The 20,749-nt window shown below is 44.4% G+C and overlaps 1 protein-coding gene across 7 annotated transcripts in view; it reads left to right on the plus strand.

Moving 5' to 3' along the window:
* The window catches only part of HIRA (histone cell cycle regulator), an 84,090-nt gene that overhangs the window by 22,426 nt on the left and 40,915 nt on the right, over window positions 1-20,749 (plus strand). For 4 of the 7 annotated variants that reach the window (XM_082697424.1, XM_082697430.1, XM_082697425.1 and 1 more), the window contains 9 exons: window positions 310-404; window positions 7,247-7,342; window positions 8,561-8,721; window positions 10,735-10,902; window positions 13,197-13,310; window positions 15,305-15,375; window positions 16,059-16,164; window positions 17,221-17,436; window positions 18,401-18,486. In XM_082697424.1, the coding sequence (XP_082553550.1) occupies window positions 310-404; window positions 7,247-7,342; window positions 8,561-8,721; window positions 10,735-10,902; window positions 13,197-13,310; window positions 15,305-15,375; window positions 16,059-16,164; window positions 17,221-17,436; window positions 18,401-18,486 (1,113 nt within the window). Of the gene's footprint in view, window positions 1-309; window positions 405-657; window positions 727-6,434; window positions 6,551-7,246; window positions 7,343-8,560; window positions 8,722-10,734; window positions 10,903-13,196; window positions 13,311-15,304; window positions 15,376-16,058; window positions 16,165-17,220; window positions 17,437-18,400; window positions 18,487-20,749 lie in introns of those variants that run through there. The other 3 variants (XM_082697428.1, XM_082697426.1, XM_082697429.1) reach the window with 3 other exon arrangements.

Consider the following 20,749-nt stretch of genomic DNA (forward strand, 5'->3'; position numbering starts at 1 on the left):
CATAGTGATATCTTCATATTGTATAGGATGTCCTGTGGCCTGCTTCTTTCATTTAATTATATTTGGTGAACATTTCCCCATACAGTGGATAGTCTCTTACCACAAGATTTGTGATGGCTATGTAGTATTTCATTAAGTGCATGGAACATAACTTACCTAATCAGTCCCTTTTGTTCAACAATTTGATGCTTTCTAGCCATTGTCTGGTTTGCTTTGTTCTGTCTGCCATGATAAGCCATGCTGCAGTGACATCTCTGTGCCGTGCCTCGAGTATGCTTGGAGTGCCTTTCTGACTCCTCTTTCACACAGGTACATCGGCCCCAGCACCGTGTTCGGCTCCAGTGGTAAGCTTGCCAATGTGGAGCAGTGGCGATGTGTCTCTATCCTCCGGAGTCACTCAGGCGGTGAGTGGGGCTGCCTTTTGGGATGGGCAGCCCTGGCAGCTGTCTGCAGTCAGCAGCAGCACCTCCATGGCCTGGTGGACTGTTTCGGTCCTTATAGCAGCCTTGCATCTGGGTCATCCCTCCCCATCACCACCGGTCACACCCTGCCTGTCCCTCAAGGTCTGTGCAGTCACTGTCCCTCTGCCTGCCTCCAGCTGCATTCAGTGTCCCCACTCCTGCCCTCATTGGGTATATGTTTATATCTTCAATGTAGAACTCCCCACGTTCTGCCGTTTATCCTGGTGAACTGAATCACTACCTTCATCAATGGATCACTAAGTCTGTAAGCACACTTTATTTATTCCACAGAAACCAGCACACATGAAAAGGGGCCCGATGAAAAGTTTTTTACCTGACCTTGAGTATATTTGAAAAGTGTTTAATGGACTTGAAATGGAAAGGGACACATTTTACAAATTTGAACTGAAGAAGAGGAATGTCATTCAAGAGTAGTTAAAAGCCATGTGCTGTACATTTAGATGCCAGGATGCTAGAGTGACTATACCTTGGAAAGCCTGTGGTCTAGCCCAAGAATGGCCTGAAGCATTTCCCAGACAGGGAGAGCAGAAGCCAGAAAGGCCTGGTGCACATGGTGGGTCAGCAGCATTTCACCACAGCTAGATCTTTACATACAAAGTAAGGAGCAGTACAGAGTGGAGCTGGCTAAGTTCAGGGGCCAGGTCATAGAAGGTTTGTGTTCCCTGTAAATGAAGGTGGCCTTTATTGTGGAAGAGATAGGGAGCCTTTAAAAGATTTGAGGTGTGAGAGGGAGATCATTCTGATAGGTGTGTAGAAAAGGAGCTTGTTTCAGTGGTTCAGATGAAAACTGTAAGGGCCTGAACCAGGCCTGGGATAATTGGGATGGAGAGGGAGACTGACTTGGGAAATTCTTAGGACAAAGCAGGGGAGGGATGAAGGAGATTCCTAGCTGGTGTCTGCATAGCCGGTGTTGTCCTCTCTCACACTGTATGGATAGTGGGCTTATGAGGATGGACACCAATTCAGTGTGAGATGTGCTGAGTCTGGGGAGTGGGGGCAGGGAAGAATGTCACAAGATTTGGAATTGAGCCTGGAGCTCTGGGAGAAGATGGGGCAAGAGTGAGTGGTTTGGAAGGCATCAACTGTAATCCACTGACAGTATATGCTCTGCAAATACTCTACATACACTTTAAAGGTGAACAGACCCACCTCTTAGTGACCATAGATTAAGTCCACATTTTTGAAAGCTGGCAGAGTAGTATTGTATACTTGTTGATTACCATAAAAATGTGTAACTTAACCTTGCTTACTCACAGTTACTCAAAGCAGAGTCTAAGTGGACTCCTCTGGAACTTGGAGAAAGTATCCATGCAGGTGTTCAGGTGTGGGATGGGGCCTCAATGAGGCCTTTGTTGGGTTCCCTACCCTGAGACTTGGGCTGAACCATAACTTCAACTTCTCTCCATACCCACCATCCCAGGGTTCTCCTTTATCAGGAAGTAGGGTTGCCCACTTTCAGCAGGGACATCCATTTCTTATTCAGTGGTCCTGATAGCAGTTATGGGCAGAACTCTTAAAGAAGAAAAATCAGTGAAAATGCAAAAATAAATAAATAAATAGAAATTACTGGGTCTTTGAAAGGAGAGTGTGAAAAACATATACGTTGGCATATTTAATTGGGGAGTGAGGGTAGGAAGAAAAAAACCTAGAAGAAATTACAGGTAATGGGGCTAGAAAAACATTTAACCTAGAGGGAAAAGTTACCATGGAGTACAACATAATATTCATTAAACTAAAAAAAAAAAAATGCTAAGGGAAGTAAAATTTTCTAGAAAATACAAATTTTCAGAATTGATACCATAAGTTAGGAAAACTTAAAGTAGTAACTACTGAAAAAATTGGAGTCCTCATAAATGCTTCCTGATCCTAATTTATTTTTTGATTTGTTGATGCGGGTTTTTTTTTTTTTTCAAGCTTTTAAGAAAAATTATTCTGGGTTGTAGAAATATTTATTCTTTTTTTTTTTTTTTTTTTTAAGAATTTTTTTAGGTACTTCATTCTTCTTAAGATTTTATTTATTTGTTGGGGGGAGAGAGAGACAGAGAGAAAGCACAAGTAGGAGGAGTGGGAAGCAGAGGGAATTACAGGCTCCCTGATACAGGAAGCCTGATGTGGGACTCGATTCCAGGACCCTGAGATCACGACCTGAGTTGAAGGCAGACCCCTAACAACCAAGCCACTCAGGCGCCCCTGGAAATATTTATTCTTCAAAGGAAGCTGTCACCCTGGGTTCTAAAAACCTAAAAAAAAAAAAAAAAATTGTAAAAGAAAAGCTTAGACGAATATGAAAAAAAGAAAAATCAGAAACATAATGCTTGTGAATTTGATAACTTTTGAAAACACTAATTCATTTTGACGAAATATGATTTATAATGGAAGAATTTTGTGTATTACTATAACAACATACTAGGAGATTAAATGAGAAAAGACTCTTGGAGTGCCTGGTTGGCTCAGTTGGTAGAGCATATGACTCAGTCTCAGGATCCTGAGTTCAAGCCCCAAGTTGAACTTGGAGCCTACTTTAAGAAACAAAAACAAAAACAGTCATTTAAGGAGGTTTTCTGAAAGGGATATTAGATAATTTAGCATAAATTTGTAATAAAAATATGTTTTAAATAGCCATAGGAAGCTATTTCCTTAACATGAAATGTCTTTTTCAAACCAATGACAAATATTGTAGCACGCAGCTATTAGAGCTTAAAAAGCATTGAAATTACCTTGAGCTAATAATGAGTCATTGAGTTGGTCTCATGTAAGAAAACTTTAAATTATTTACCTTTCGTTAGTAATAGCCGATTAGAATATCCAGTGATACAAAGAGAACTCTTAAACAACAGGAAGAAAAATTGTAAATATTCAGGAATATTTTTACCAAGAAATGTGTGAGATCTGTAAATCTTACAACACAAACCTTTTTTGAGAGAGCTAAAATGGCCACTTCATAAGTGGAAAGATCAAAAAAAAAAAATAAAGACAGTATTTTTTTCCCAAATTCATTTAACAAATATTTATTAAGCACCTGCCACGTTCTGGGTGCTGTTCTACCCTCAGGAAGTTTACATTCTTATAAGAGAGACAGACAACTAGCCACATCAGCAACTAGAAGATAAGTGCCGAGAAGCAAAATGAGATGAGTTTTCCAGGAGGCCTCACTGAGAAGGAGACATCCAACAGGAGACCAGGGGAGGTGAGGGGACCACTGAGTACACATCTAAAGAGCCTTCCAGGCTAAAGGAATAGCTAGGACATGGCCACTGTGAGGGGCTCTTCTCTGAGTGAAATGGGAAAACTCAGTAGGATTTTTGAATAGAGGAGTGAGGAGGCCTGTGGCAGCTGCATGGACTACAGGCAGCACTGGAGAGAGCACTGAGGAGGCTGCTGGCGTAATCTCAGTGGACCTGGGTCATAGCAGTGGAGGTCAGGAGGAGCGATGGTCAGATGGAGAGTTCCTGGTGGATGGGATATGGGGTGTGAGATAAGCAAAGGAAATCAGGACAGTTTACCAGACTGTGGTCTGGAGGGTGTCAAGAATGCAGTTGCCATTACATGATGGCAGGTGTGTAGGTGGGACAGAATATTTGCTGAGGGAAATGTTTAAGAATTGGCTTTGGGGCATGTTCAGTTTGCATTGCCTAGCAGGGATGTAATTAGCCCTGCTGCATAGGCATTTTGATATGTGAGAGTTGAGTATAGGGGACAAGTATATGTGGGACTGGAGGCCAAGGGTGGAGGCTGGGGTGATGGGGTGATTTGGAGGTGATAAGGAACCAGTCAGTGAAAAGTGGCTGAGATGGAGAGGAGGCCAATTAAGATAGAGCGTTTGAAGGAGAAGCAATCCAGCAGTGCATCCAATGTTGTCTTGAGATCAGGTGAGAACTGAGGATACTGACCATTGGACTTGATGACATGGAGACCACCCATGGCCTTGGCTAGTGCTGTTCAGGCTGTGCAATTCAGTGGAAGCCTCATAGAGGGTCCTCAAGAAAGACCCAAGGGAGGACAGAGCTAGACTGAACCAGGCTGGGTTTTGGGCACCTGTGAAAACACAGAAGAGTGGAGGGTATGGTAGACTCTAAGCCAAATAGGGAGATAGGAGAAGGCCCATAGCACCTGGAAACTCCGTTGGAGTTGAGAGGGAGCCGGAAGCACCAGTTGATGGTAGGAGTATGGGAGGGTTGGCATTCAAACCAAGGAGGAATTACAGTTTGTTGTTTGGGAGAATCTCTGGGCATGACTGGGAATGAATGCCTGAGGTAGCAGAAGCCAAGGTTACTGGAGGAGGAAGCAGAGTTTAAGGATCCAGGAGCTTTGGGTATTAAACAGATCATCCTCCTAGAATCACCAAGAATCATGATGAGAGTATCCGGAATGACAGTGACCAGAAAGCACGTCAAATGCAGGAGAGTCTCAGATGTATGTAGATGTGCAAAGAGAAAGAGTGGGAATGGTATGGTCTGAAGACAGAAGCTCCAAAACTGGGGTTAAGGGAGAATATTAGTGGAAAATTTGTCCATAAGTGGCTTTATTATGTAATTCACCAGTGACTCCAAAGGGCACTTGGAAGAGTAAGGAAGGTTACAGAAGAAATCATTCAAAGCTGCAATGATTAAAATGTCATGAGTTTGGGGGCAAAACTACAACATTGAAGTAGACTACATGTACCTAGGACCTTGGTGTATTATTGTGAAGGAGGCACCAATTATCAGTTATGGGAAGAAAGAATTGTTCCCCACTTGTGATAGAATAACCATTATATGGTTTGTAGATGAGGAAAGAGTAAGGTAGAGCCTCCCTAAATACAGCATGTACTGAAATAAATTCCATATGTTAAAGAGAGAAACATTCTAAATAGTTAAAGCAGAAGAAAACAGAACTGAATAGTCATCAGACCGCTATCAGAGGGAATGTTTTTTAAGGTTAATAGGCAATAAAAGACATCACAAAGGAGAATCACAGACTTTACTATATCAATCTCTTACAGTATAGGAAGATAAACTGTTAGAATTTGCAGCTAATGCCTGTATTATCAATAGTCCATGGAAATTGCTAGGCAAATCACATCTCCCTTCCGGAATTCCCTCCCAGCTGACCACTTCTCGGCTCTAGGACTTAGGTACCACGGTGAAATTCTGATGTTTACATGTCTGCCCCTCTTGGCCTCTAAGCTCTTAGAGGAGGTTTTTATTCTTCATTTTTGTAGGCATTGCATTGGTGTTTGTTAGACCCGCTGCATAAAAGGCCTCCCAACAGACAGAAGATGGGAGCAAAGTAGCCCAAGAAGACAACCCTAGACAGATAGAAAAAATCTTCACTTTTATTAGTAAAGTTTTTTAACTTTATATTTTTATAAAAAATGTGCTTAATAAGTTAGAAGGGAAAATCGTAATCCTCAAGATAATAAGAGGATTTTGAAATGGACATTTCTACTTATAAAAGTGTAAAGTCATGGAGGTTTCTGAAAAGCTGTCTACAGGGTTAAGAGAGTCCAGACTTAGGAAAGTCTTCAGGCATTCTGCCTAGAGTCCACTTTGGGCTGGCAGGCACAAGAAATAAACCAGAGTGTGGAGAATGGCGTACACCCATGTGCTCATTAGCATGAAACCTGGGACTCAGTTAATAGTTCATTAGTTGATAGTCAGTAGTTGAATCAGGTCTGTTTATGATAGTGAATACTCTCAAAGACATGGAATGTAGAACTAAATAAGAGGAGCCCTTAGGATCACATAGGCTGTGAGGATACTAAATGCAGTACACTAATGCATATGCAGTGTGAAATACAAATTGCAGTACCTTGTGGAAAAAATTCGTAAAGCTGTCCCTGAAGACTGTAAAAAATAGAAAAAAAAAATAGAAGTTTTGAGTATTTTGCTTACACCTTTTTAAAAATCCTATGAGGAGAGGACTAGATAGCTATTAACTTGCTGCTGTGTTTCTGTTTCTTCACCTCACCAGCCATTCTTCTGTACACCTAGCACTGCACCAGGCACAGAGGTTAGAAAAATCATACCTGCACGGCGAGATGGGCCCGGTCATCGTCACCGTCACAGCTGACCTTTATCGATGCCTTGGTGTGTGCCTGGCACCGTGCTACAGCAATTTCCCACATTTAATCCTCATAATAACCCTTTGAGCATAGGGTTGTGGTTTTTTTTTTGTTTTGTTTTTAAATCTGCATTTTATAGATAGGAAAACAGTCACAAAGAATTAACATGAGTGATTGTGTTTAGGGGTTCTCTAGGGAAGGGATATTCTGGTGGGGTCTTGGAGATGAGATCCAGTTTGTGAGGAGAAGGGCCTGAAGATGGCCTCCCACTTATTGGGCAGCTATTGTACTCTGGCTCTGTGCTAGCCATTATGCCAGGTGCAGTGCCTGTAGAGCTCAAAGGGCTCTCAGAAAGGCCCAGTTGGGATCAGAGAAGCAAGCTTTAGCGAGCCTGAGGCCACAGTCCCAGCAGGTGTCAGAGCCAGAGTTCTTATACGTGGCCCCAAGTTGTCAGCCATGTCCTCAGTTATCTCCTTTGTGAGGGGTGAGGGAGGTCACTCAGATGCCTCAAATGTCATGACCAGTTCATAAACCTTAGTGGGGAAGTTTTACAGACTGGTTTTTAAGAAGGAGTTTAGTTATGATGATTGCAAGTCAAGTTTCCTCAAACATGAGAGGCTAGGGGCTGCCGGCCAACCTGGCAGACAGGTGTTGCCGAGTGCCCCCCTCGCTGAGTCTGCACACCACATAAGAGGCTCACCGCCAGCCCTCTGTCTTCCAGATGTGATGGATGTAGCATGGTCTCCCCATGACGCGTGGCTGGCCTCATGCAGCGTGGATAACACTGTCGTCATCTGGAATGCTGTGAAGTTCCCAGGTCTGGACCTCTGACTGGGTGGCAGCATAAATGGGCTGATCATCTGGAGCAGGGTGGGCTCTCTGTCTCCTAAGGCTGGCAGTGACAAGTATGTCGCAGTGAATGGGGATTGATGCATCTCGTCAGCAACTCCGTTCTTTTTCTCTTCATCAGTGACATTTGTTTAAGGTTTTAAAAGAGGTTTATGTTAAAGAAAAATAGTAACTGAGGGCTAGCGTGGATGTGCCACAGATCACGAGGGTGATAGGGTGGCGTTGCATGTGCTTGGTACCTGGCATTCCCCACTACACACATGCTCTTGAGGATATGCCTCCCTACCCTCCCCACCCCACTGGGCTCTGGCCTCCACTCAGTTGCCATCTCCTCTCTGAAGCTCTTAAACAGAGATAGGCTAACAAATCCAGTTTTGCAAAAGATTGGTATTTCTTATTAATGTGTGTAAAGTCAAAACAGATGGTATAACCTAGCATATCACTGTAGTTGATAACTAGTAAGATACTTTTATTCCTCTTTGGTATCTAGAATATGTTTTGTTCATGGGCTAAAAAGCATCCTCCATGAACTTGACCCAAGTCAATTTTCTCTATAAGCCACCAAGATGTGGGCAGGATGGGGGAGGGGCATTTTCATTGTGGTCACAGAGGGCCAGATTGAGAGTTGGGGTGGCATTTAGATTACAGATCTCTAGGACATGCTATCTCATACCCCTTTGTCCTTTGTGATGACTTACAAAGAACTTTCACTACAGTGCTCCATCCCCTGAGCTGTTAGGCCTGCTTTTAGCTGCCAGGAACGTTCAAATCACAAATATTGATGTTAAAGCACAGGTGGGCATGGCCTCCAGATGGAGAAACCACTGGTAGAGCTGGCAACCACAGACAAGTCAAAGGGGCAGAATTTGACTCTGGCCAAACCTGGATCCCTGCTTGCCTGCCCTTTAGGGGGCTTATGCAGGCTCAGTATTAACTGTGGCTAAAGGGAAATCATAATGCCTGCTCCTGGGTGTAGTCCTTCTTTCAAGTTGCTTTTGGCTTGATAGGGATCAGATTAGGGGCCTCTTTGCTTATGCCCAGGGATGGGAGCTGGCCAAGGTAGACTCCTGAGATCCCTTCTCTTGGCTAGCCATTCCGTAGCCCATGGATTGCAGCTCATGTTTCTATATAGACTCATCATTTTCCCTTAGCTAATGCTTTCCCAATCTCCTCTTTACCTCCACAGAAATTCTAGCTACGCTGAGAGGCCATTCTGGCTTGGTAAAGGGGTTGACTTGGGATCCTGTTGGTAAATACATTGCCTCTCAAGCTGATGACCGTAGCCTAAAGGTGTGGAGAACGCTGGACTGGCAGTTGGAGACCAGCATCACCAAGCCTTTTGATGAGGTAAGAAGACATCTCAGGGAGTTTGGTCCAGCAGCCTCCCTGGCCTCCATGCACAGACGAGAAGCTGGCTGGGGTCCATACATTGTGATTGAACCAACAAAGTTCTCTGGGGTGGGCACTTGGCCCAAAGAGTCAGATGATGAAAATCTTTTACTTCTCAGACAGTATGAAATGTCCAACTTTGAAGTGAGAAAAAGCTGAAGAGAACTTTAGTGATGCCTCCATAGCATTGTGCAACACAGGTAGAGGAGGCCTTCTCTTTTATTTCTTCCTGACTGTGCTGTGGCTTTACTCACTGACTTGTACTCTGCAGGCCAGCCCACTTCTCTCTCGGGTAGTGAAGCAGTGCCTCATGCAGAATGTCTGGATGTCAGACTGCAGTGACTTGGGTAGTATTTTCCTACCTTTTATTTGAGTTCTTGTTTCATGTGGAATCAGTTCAGGGTCTCCCTTATTTGTTAGATATTTCTTAAGTGCCTGCTATAAGAAGGGTAGTACTGGATAAAGGAAATGAAAGTGGACTGAGATAGAGTCTCTCCCTTGAAGCTTAGAAACTGGTGGGAAAGATAGACTTTCACATTCATTGTGAGTATGTTGATGGAGTTGTCCAGAATGCACGGGAACAGCCAAGGAGTACTGATTGCATCAGAGGAAAGGCTATGAGCAAAGTTTTGCAGGAGGTCTAGACATTTGCCCATAAGTCAAGGCTGGCTGCAGAAGGAAAGTGGAAATCATGAATGCAGTTTTCCCCAAACCAACAGTACCACATGAGCACTGGTATTAACCCTGCTGAGTCCTTCCCTCCTTAGGAGTACGTGCCCTCCATGTACAGAGGACGTGGGCCCTAATGCCTTCTTGAGCTCCTCCTCAGGGATCCGGCAACCAGGCAGCAGTATCCCACTAGCAGGGTTCCTGGGGCAGCTATGGAGATGGACAGGAATGTTTGGAATCCCAGTTGGGAGCTGGTGGGACTCCTTAGCCTCAGGTGGGCCTGAATGGGCTTGAGGCAGCTGTGTCACTGTACTCAAGGCCATGCATCATCCTACCCTCCTCTAGGGTTGTGAGGCCAAGATCATAATTCCTAAGTCATTCAGGCTGCCCTGGACTGACCTTGAGCTTTAGAAGGCTGTTTTCTGGCCCATATCATCTCACTTTGCAGGAATAATAATGTGGAGGGATGCCTTGCTTCAGGCCTAGTCCAGATCAGGGAACAATATCTTTCTGCTATGGATTTAATGGTTTATATGGGCTTTACAAAGCTCTTCTCATTTGCTAGTTAGTAGCACCACCAGTCTTCAGCTGAGGCAGGCTGGAGAAAGCATGTAGCGGCTCATGGTCACTGAATGCATCACAGAGACAGGGTCCTGAAGGTCCACAGAGCTCTTTCTTTTTTTTTTTTTTTTTTTTTTTTTTTTTTTTTTTTTTTTTTAAAGATTTTATTTATTTATGAAAGAGAGGGGGAGAGAGCGAGCACAGGCAGACAGAATGGCAGGCAGAGGCAGAGGGAGAAGCAGGATCCCTGCTGAGCAAGGAGCCCGATGTGGGACTCGATCCCAGGACGCTGGGATCATGACCCGAGCCGAAGGCAGCTGCTTAACCAACTGAGCCACCCAGGCGTCCCCACAGAGCTCTTTCTCCACTGAAGTGAATGCTCAGCAGATCTCATGTGGTAAGGTTAACATGCTAGGCAGAAGAAAGAGGTCAGTGGCCAGACAGATTTGGCCCAAACAGAACTGACAGAAGAAGTGGCTATTGATCGTCTAGATGCCACTATGTTGTGCTTAGCTCCCATAGGGGAGTATAGGGTGCTGCAGCTCCCAGTCTCACCTAACAGCCTTTTTTGTCAAACACCTGGAGGGACTGGAGCGTTAGAGCTGTTAGCATAGCCAAAAGCTGGTGTACATGCTCTGCCATCATACATTTATAAATCAGAATTCGACTCTATTCTTGAGGACAGAGTTTTGGTCACACAGTTGGTCTTGAGCTCCTTCCAAGTGCACATGTTTCTTTCAGTGTGGAGGGACAACCCATGTGTTGCGGCTCAGCTGGTCACCTGATGGGCACTACCTGGTGTCTGCCCACGCCATGAACAATTCTGGCCCCACTGCCCAGATCATTGAACGAGAGGGCTGGAAGACCAACATGGACTTTGTCGGGCACCGGAAAGCTGTGACTGTTGTGGTGAGTGTACTTAGCCTCCACCTGGGTTCTGTCTTGCTCCAAGGCTGGGTCACATGTGGGGCTTAGGTGGTGGGCTTTGAGAGTCAGCACATGCCACATTTTTGTTTCATTTTGATTACTTATGTTTCATAATTTTTAAACACATTTTACAAAACAGAATACATACTCACATATTTTAATGAGTTTCACCAAAATCAGTCTTTGATTGGGAACATTGTAGCTCCACACTAGCTTTTTTCCATATTTGGGTCAGGTCCTGTGTACTCAAGCATGGTGGTCCTGACAAGTGCTCCAGTAGCATGTGCCTGCTAAGCATGTGTGCCTATACCCCAGCCATGGCCAGGTGTGGCTGTGAGGCCATGCTGTGGATCACCTGAGTCTGGGGCTGCCCTGCCCAATCTTGATATGGAGGATGAAGGGTATTGGAAGATACGGGCTACTTTTAGTGAGGGTTTTCTCAGCACTGGGCAACCAAAACAAAGTAAATAGGTTGGTGGACTAGGGTTGACAAAAGCAGGGGCGCCTGGGTGGCTCAATGGGTTTAAGCCTCTGCCTTCGGCTCAGGCCATGATCCCAGGGTCTTGGGATCGAGCCCGGAATCAGGCTCTCTGCTCAGGAGGGAGCCTGCTTCTCCCCGTCCCGTCTCTCTGCCTGCCTGTCTGCCTACTTATGATCTTTGTCTGTCAAATAAATAAGAATAAAAATATTAAAAAAAAAAAAAAAAAAGTGAAGGATCAGGGGCACCTGTGGCTCTGTCGTTAAGTGTCTGCCTTTGGCTCAGGTCATGACCCCAGGGTCCTGGGATCGATCCCCACATCGGGCTCCCTGCTCAGCAGGAAGCCTGCTTCTTCCTCTCCCACTCCCCCTGCTTGTGTTCCCTCTCTCGCTGTGTCTTCTCTGTCAAATAAATAAATAAAATCTTTAAAAAAAAGAAAAGAAAAGATGAAGAATCAGCCAGGACCCTGATCTCAGTTTTGTGTTACTTAAAATGGGCTAATCTTTCCAATTGTTTAAATTAATAATAAATATTATAGTGGTGCCTGGGTGGTTCAGTCAGTTAAGCATCTGACTTGTGATTTCAGTTCAAGTCATGATCTCATGGGTTGTGGGATCAAGCCCATCATTAGGCTCTGTGATCAATGGGAAGTCTGCTGGAGATTCTCTCCCTCTCCCCCTGCCCCTTCCCCCTACACACTGGCTCACTCTTTTTTTTTTCTCTCTCAAATAAATAAATTTTTAATAATAATAAATATTATATGTTGTGACTTAGAATATATGTTTTATACTAATAAAATATTGCTGCTTTAATTTTTTTTGTATTGGAACCCATGTAGGACTTTGTTTGAGCCCAGGTCCTTGTTATGAAAGTGTTTGAAAATCACTGCTTCAGCATAGTACTATGCTTCCGCATGACTGTCAGGTGGTCCTAATAGGCACTGTAAGAGTGGCTCTGTGAGATCATGGTATTGATGCCTCTCAGGCAACTCAGGGTAAGACTCAAGACCATGGTACACACCTCCAGGTTCTATGTTGTCTGGTCTTTATGCCTGCCCTCTGGAATTAGAACCCCTATGGGCCAGGCCAGCTGATACCAGGCTCCAGGGAGCCACCCTTCTCCTCAGTTGTCCTGGCTTGGGGTCTCCAGTTCTGAGTCTAGAGTTCTTATCCCTTTCAGTCCAGGAATGTGGCAGGAGCTCTTAGTGTACTTGCCAAAAGCAGCACCCAGGTTACACTGAGGATAGCCCCCGGTACAGACTTTAGCATGACTTAGCTGTCATCCCTGGCCAAGTAAGATTATTCAGGGTTAATCAGTATCTGCTAGATAGTTTTGACTAAGCATCACCTACAGTGAAGGGAGAGGATTAATGGAGTAGATATCTGACAATCCCACCAACCTCTGTCAAGACTTTGTACCGAAAGCCAGGTCCTGGAACTGGCCTTTCTCAGGCCAGGAGGAATTCACAGAGCCAATTTCAGTAGCTCCCATGCCATCAACCTGGCTACAGGCCCAGAAATGGAGATTTGGTGGAGCCAGCTTCAAATCCTTGTCCCACCACTTACTTACTGGGTAACTTGGCCCACATTTCCTGGCCTCCCTAAAACTCCATTTCAACCTCAGCAAAATGCCTTCTGGGTAGTGATGAAGATGAAGTAAAGCATGCTGAGTGCCTGGGGCTGGGAGAATGTCATTGTGGGTTTCCCGCAGACAGGATGGTATTGTGGTATATTTCTGAACCTGGCATGGGGTGTATGCTTGATGCTTAATTACTTTAACATTTGTTATTTGGCTTTAGAAATTCAACCCAAAAATCTTCAAAAAGAAGCAGAAGAACGGGAGTTCTGCAAAGCCCAGCTGCCCGTATTGCTGCTGTGCTGTTGGCAGCAAGGACCGTTCTCTCTCCGTCTGGGTGAGCCCCGACTCCCTCCCCCCAACCCCCCAACCCTCGCCTAAGAGCTTTTGTGGCTCTTACAGGGAGAATGAGAAGGGCCTGTTGAAGGAGGTGGAGCCCCGAGGCCTGGAAGAGTCACTTTTAGTGGTGCTCAGTATGTGCTTCCACCCTACACCTGGGATCAGGCCCCCTGGTTACCCCAAGAAGAAGGGAGGACTAAAGACTAGGCTTGGGCCCAGGTAGAAAAGGCTACCCAGAGCCCTAGTCTGAGCAACTCCGTTTCCAGACTCTGGGATACGCTCAGTTGGTATGTTGTGTTTGCTTCCTTTTGGAAAACCTTTCTGTCTATATATAAAACTTAAAGCCAAATAAATAAATAACTAAAATTTAAAAAATAACCTACAGCAAAAGTATTTACCTAAAGTATACACCTCAGTGTGTTGTCATACACGTATGACATACATATATACAGTCTAACCACGAACCTGTAACCCCTCATCCCTGCCCCCACTTGCCCCCAGTCAAGACCCCACTTCCCAACCCCCTTTGGCCAAGGCAACCACTCCAGTGATGTCTGCACATCAACGAGTTGTGTAGTTGTATTGCTTTCACTTGATTTAATGTTGTTGAGATTTGTGTTTGTTGTTGGATTTAGCAATCAATAGTTTGTTCCTAACTGATTTCCCCATAAGCAGAATGGACTTATAGTTGTGGAGCTGAAGGTTGTCCTCAGGCTGCCTTTATTACAGTTGTTTGTCACACAGAAATGGATTTCTGTGTACCCTGTGGCTCTTTTTTCACATGACATTCTTATCGACGTTCTTATTCACATGACATTTCAGAACCTGAACCTTAGTGCTATCATAGGCACTTCCAGGCATGTTCTTCCTGGGGTCCTGCTGGCTTGCTTTGACCAAAACATTCCTGATCCCATTTTCTTGGAATGCTAAGGTCAGGTATTCACATGGGTTCCAGATTTCTGAGTGGTCTGTAGGCACATTTTTGAGAGAAGAGACAGGGCTATTTTTTTTTCTGAAAATGGAATTAGGGGAGGGGCAAGATTCTTCTTGTGGATTCCAGGTAGCTCAGATTTCCTCTCCTCAGGACTAGGGTAGCTGTAGCAGCTCTTCCCCCACAAAAGGAGCACCTGATGGGAGCCATGCAGAAGGTGCATGGGAGCCATGCAGAAGAAGCCCACCACTCTGTGGCCCCTAGACCTGTCAGCAGGGTGGTCAGACATTAGCATGTGAGCTGTAGGGATGTGGAGATGACACACAGCCCAGCCTTTGAGTGACTAGATACAAGTATGCATGTGGTGAATGTTGTGCAGTCATCAAAGAGAGGTTTTTACGGTGTTTGATGACATACTAATTATGTATTAAATGAAAAGCAAGCACAGTCATCTGCCAAAGAATAAAATATTTGCACAACATAGACCAGGAGAAAATAACTCAAGTGTTATAGTGGTTAACTGTGGGTCTGGATTCAAGGCAACTTAAACTGTTTTGGTGTTGGTGGACTATCTGCACACAGTTTTTAGAATGAGCCCATGTGATGTATGTAGCCAGTTACAGTGAGCTTTGCATTAATACATACCAAACTCCTTGGGCTGAGATGTCCTGGCTTCTCTCCGAGGCTCTTTTCCTCTCCTGGGTGCTACTTTTGCTGCCTCATTTTCAGCCCAGGCCTTGACATCTACCCCTGCTTGTAGACCTTTGCACAGGTCATGGCCTTTTTAGAACCACCTTCTCCATTCTTAGTTGTCTATGTATAAATCCATCTCCCCTGGCAGACCACAGTGAGCCCTTCAGACAGGGGCCATACTGAAATGTCTGTTTTGGCAAGTTTTGGGTTCCATGGCTTGGGATCTTGCTGGTCGCTGTTTGAATAGAGTCCAGTATGCCCTGTATGTCAACAAAAACTCAGACCAAGGCTTCTAGGACTATTGATGAGCTGAGTGGACAGAAAGCAGTGTTCATTCATTTCATTAACCTCTCCTCCTTTTTTTCTAGCTCACATGTCTGAAACGGCCTTTGGTTGTCATTCATGAACTATTTGACAAATCCATCATGGATATTTCCTGGTAAGATGGATTCTTTTTAAAAAATGCACAGGCTAGGAAAAGAGAAGCCATATGTTGGAACATGAGGCTTCTGGATGTGATTAGGGTCAGGTAGCCAGGGACTCTCCCCACCCCTCAACCCTCCAAGGTGTGGGAGCCGGACCAGACCCCTGGGGTGCTGTTTGCATATGATTCAGAAAAGGGCAACCTGCCCCTGCCATTGGGAGAATGTCTGCTGCTGTGCTCCTTGCTTTGTTGGCATTTGCCTGTAGAAAATACTTCTTAGGCAAACTGGTATTTGGAAAACAGAGAGTGCTATGATTCTGGTTTTGCTTCACTTTGTCATTGCATGAACCAGATTAGCACAAATGTGGAGACACATTTTTTGCTTTTCAACGACCTCATCTAGATACATACTTAATGTTTTTTTTTTTAAGTGATTTCAAAAACAAAAATGAAATTCTTACAAAAGAAGAAGTATACTTTGCACATATGCTTAGAATTAGAACTAAAAGATACCAGAACCTGCTAGGGCGTGATTGTCTCTCCTGTCCTCACCCTACCAGGGAATGCCACAGAAGGTAATGAAGGGTTTCTGGCATCTGCATAAAGTCCTGCATGTCATCCTCCCGGTCCACCCTTGGGGGTGTCGGTAAGCCCCATAGGCACTTGCTCTCCAGGCTGCTAATGGCCATCTCTTTCAGGACTCTGAACGGGCTGGGCATCTTGGTGTGCTCCATGGACGGCTCTGTGGCATTCTTAGATTTCTCCCAGGATGAGCTTGGAGACCCCTTGAGTGAGGAGGAGAAGGTAAGAGAACATTATACCTTCAGCTAGTGGCCTGAGTGCTGCACTTGCTCTCGGGCCACGGAAATAGCTCTGAGAGGCCCCTTCAGTTGGACCCTCCTTTTAGGATATACACAGACACATTGTTTCTTAAAATAGTGTTGGGTATTTGTCTTTTATAGTTCATAATGCTTATCTTCTTTACAGAATAGATTAAACATGAGACTCTTATTCATGTCAGAAATCAGTTCTAGAACTAAGAATAAGTTGGCATTTTTTCTTGAGCTTATAATTAGCTCCACACTGAAAAGTTTTCACCCTGGGAGATAGCAGGAGTGACACCCAAGGGTGCCTGCTCATGTCACTTTCCCCGTTGTCTTATAGAGACCTAGTTGCCAAGGAGTATCAACTATAACAGTAATATTAGTCATTTCTTAGCACTTACTGCATTCCAGACTCTGGGCCATGCATTTTGCATGTATTATTTTGTATGAATTATACAAAAACCTTCAAGGAAGGGCTCATTTTATCAATGAGGTAACTAAGCCTTAGAAAATAGTTTGGCTCTTTGCAGAGACCAGACATGATCCTAAGATTTGAGAACAGAACCGTAACTCATGCCCGTAGGCCTTCTTCCCTCTGTGCTTTGCCCAGGACAGGGAGGCCAATGCGCTCTTTAGGGACTTTGGGACAGGCCCTGCTTAATGGACCATAGATTTAGAAAACAGACATTTCTATAGATGGATCTTTGATGACACTTAGTGAAATGTATTCATTTGTCTGAAAGAAGCCTTATAAAAACCCAAAGCAGGTGGGTGGCTCTCCCCTTCAAAGTTCAATTACTGGTAGAGGCTCCCTCATAAGCTACTATGTGGACCTCCCACTATGATGTAAACCCTTTGGGGGTAGAACTAAAAGATACAAAAAAAAGACATACCTAAAATGGTATTTGACCACTGCCCAGGACCCTTTCCAGTCTGAGAATCAGGAGACCTAACATGCCGCTCACCGACTGGTACGCACTAGCCACCACTTTGCTGCCCACAACTAGTCTATTGCACTTCTCTCTGTTTCCCCCAGAGCCGCATTCACCAGTCCACGTATGGCAAGAGCTTGGCCATCATGACTGAGGCCCAGCTCTCCACAGCCGTCATTGAGAACCCAGAGATGCTCAAATACCAACGCAGGCAGCAGCAACAGCAGCTGGACCAGAAGAGTGCCTCGGCCAGAGAGACGAGCTCAGCTGCCTCAGTTGCTGGTGTCGTCAACGGGGAAAGTCTGGAAGACATTAGGAAGGTGGGGTCTCAGCCCCATAGCACTGATGACGTGGGTCTGTGGGTCCAGACCCGGGGACAGGGGAAGGGGCGCATGCAGTCCATTGAACAGAGCACAGATGCAGGTGATGGGGAGGCAAGTGTATGCTGTGCCTAGAACAGGACCTAGGGGTTAGCCAGCTTGGGGCTACTTAGCCCTATTGCCATCAGCTCCATGAGGTAGTAATGAAGCCTAAGGCACTTTGTCAAAAGCTTCTTTGTCCCAAGGAGCTCTAAAGGAGGTCATCTCTTGCTGGAACTGACAAAACCTCACTTTTAGCTTTCTAGGAAATTCTCAATCATGAGAACGGTAGGTTTCAGGTTCTGTCCTGAGGAGATGTCTATGGTTTCCCCCCTTCTTTCTCTGGAAGCCCATGTCTCACTGTGGAGTGGGGGTGAACATGGGGCAGGAACAGAGCAGGAAATGTCGGGATCCCTTGGGGAGCTTAAACCATCTTCATGAGCTTGTGCAGGGTAACAAACCTCCCTAGGTAGTTGAGACACAATGTGTGACTGGGAACCTTTGATTTTATGAGCCTTCAGTGGAAGAAATGACTCTGATGAGAGAAGATCTGCAGATCACAGCTTAGAGAGTGGCTTACAGATGCAGGTTTCCTTCATCCCTTCAGTGAGCCCCATGACTGCTGGGCTGAAGGGGCCTGCTCACTGCCCAGAAAGCCTGGCCAGCCTGCAGTGCTGGTGACGGAGAGCAAAGTGCTGCAGCCAGTTCAACTGGGAGCTTTTCTGTCCTTGCTGATTTACTGTGCAGGAAGTTGAACACACACCTGACAAAAATGCTTGGTTTTTGATTCAGCAGCTTAGTTTAGTTGAACCAGAAAGGCCATAGAAAGAGAAGTTAAAATTCATTTCCTTGGAAGCCTTATTTTTTGATACGTGGAGATACTTAGCAGAAACTTTTCTATTCATATGTCACTCTCCTTTGCCAGAATCTTTTGAAGAAACAAGTTGAGACTCGGACAGCAGATGGTCGCAGAAGAATCACGCCTCTCTGCATAGCACAGCTGGACACCGGGTACTTGTTCACTCACCGAGCTTTCTGTGGCCTTATCTGGGGAGGTCTTCCTCTCTCCTTTCAGCAGTTAACACTTTCATAATCAGGGTCTTCACGGGCTCTTGGTCCAGTCTGGAAATGGGGGAGTTGAGCCCAGCTTCCCACCAGCCTCAAAGCCCTGTGCTTCCTCCAGAGCCCTTAGGCACATTTGACTCATCAGAAGGTGGGCAGGGAGGAGCCCGTGATAAGTCAGAGGGCAAAGGCGCCTTTGAAGGGCCAGTGTGTCCATATGGGCAGCTCTGCCTCGTTGGTGGGGCATTGAAGACACCAGGGAGAGAAGTCGGACTGATTTTTTTCTGTTTCATTTTTCCCTTTTATAAAAGCCTTCTGTATACACTCTGTTGAATAGTAAAAACCCAAAGAAGGACATAAACATTACCCGTAATCCAGTTTCTGAGATATAATCACTGTTAACATTTTGGCATCTGTATCTCTGGTCTTCTTTTCCCCACTTGTTCCTGTATCTTGACCTTGCATCCTTTTTAATAAATAGTCCTCTGAAGCATTGGCTTGCTGATTGTCCAGGTTCCCAGGCTGTGAATGCACCATGATTTACTTGACCAGCCCCTTAACTGTGGACTTACAGTTTATGTCCAGTGTTTTGTGATTATAAATGAATCTTTGAGCACACCTGTGACTGTCACCTCAGGATACTTCCCAGAAGTGGAATTGCTGGACAGAGAATAGGGCTCTAAGGCACATTTCCCTGGAGGGGGCAAAGAAGGGAGAAGTGGACCCAGTCACCATTTGCTGTTGTCTCAACATCTGTAGTCAGGCTTGCTTTTATATTGGTCATTCTCCCCAAAACAATGTATATTGATTGAAAGGATAATAAGGTCCTGCATGAAAGAAATAGACCCCCACTGTTAAGGTGATTCATTCTGGTTTTCTATTCAACCAGTCTGCTCAGGACATCACATATATACTAGTCCTCTGCACTTTGCAGTTGTTCGTCTGTGAGGTGTCTGAAAAGACCTTCTTTGAAGTCTGAAAAGACCTTCAGTCATATGGTATGCTGATATGACTTCCTCATGTTAAGGGTGTGCAGGTTCTGAGGCCCTGGAGAGCAGAGACCTGACCAGATAGAGCCAGTACCAGGTCTCCTGACTCCTCCCAGAGAGTAGTTTTCCTTTGATCAAGCCTTTTTCCATTGTTAACCTACTAGTGGGTAATGCCATATGCTTACTTTTTATTAGAACAAAATCAGACAGGTATGTGACTATGCCTTGAACACTGAAGGGTTTGTGGGAGTGAAGGTCCTGGAGGTGGTGGTGATGGTGGCACTTTTCTTCTATGGATCCTTTCAGGCCTTACTTGATGAGGAGACAAAGGTGGTAGGTGGCTTTCTATCTGTGCTACAGGGTATATATTTCTGACACCAGAACTTCATTCTTTTGGTTTTGAAGGCTTTGTTGCCCTCTTGATTCCCATGTTAAAACAAGTAGCAACAGAATAGGTAATGATTAGCTTAGCTAATCAAGCCTGAAAAGTATTTTAAATGGAAATAATCACAGATAAAGAATGAATCAAAAGTTTGAAAGACTTCTTTACTGAATTCTATGCAAATAAGTTTGAGAATAGATGATTTTGAGGAAATAAAATTATAAAAACAATAAAATCTATACAGCTAAGTTATTATAGAAGAAATAAAGGATGCTGTCACAGAGCTAACCTACCAAAAGCCACCAGGCTAAGAAGGTATCACAGGGAAATTCTAATAAAGTTTTCATTCTAATCATTCTAATGATTAGAGGGACAGATCATTGTAATACTCTTAAAAATACTCCAGTGCACAGAAAAAGGAAAACTTCCCAAACCTTTTTTGAAATGAACATAATATTTACATCAAAAACATGACAAAGATAGAACATAATAAATGCCTGATCAATCTCATTTCTGAATGTCAGTTCAAAAATGCTAAAGAAAATAGTAACAGAAACTTACATTGTATTACATTGCTAATACACTATGACATGGTAAGGTTTATATTTCAGGGAAGCAAGGCAGTTCAAATTTTGGGAAACTTAATTTGATTCTATATGTCAAAAGATCGAAGGAAATACGTGATCATCTCCACGAATGCATAGGAGACATTTTTACTAATGTTCTGATTTAAAATTTAGTTAAGTATGAATAGATGGATATTTCCTTAATTTGATTAAAAACTACCTTATTTTAAAGTAAATTCAGAAACTAAACAAATAAGTGTCCTTTCTTGTTGACT

This window comes from Mustela nivalis, assembly GCF_964662115.1.
Source record: "Mustela nivalis genome assembly, chromosome: 14".
Lineage (NCBI taxonomy): Eukaryota > Metazoa > Chordata > Mammalia > Carnivora > Mustelidae > Mustela > Mustela nivalis.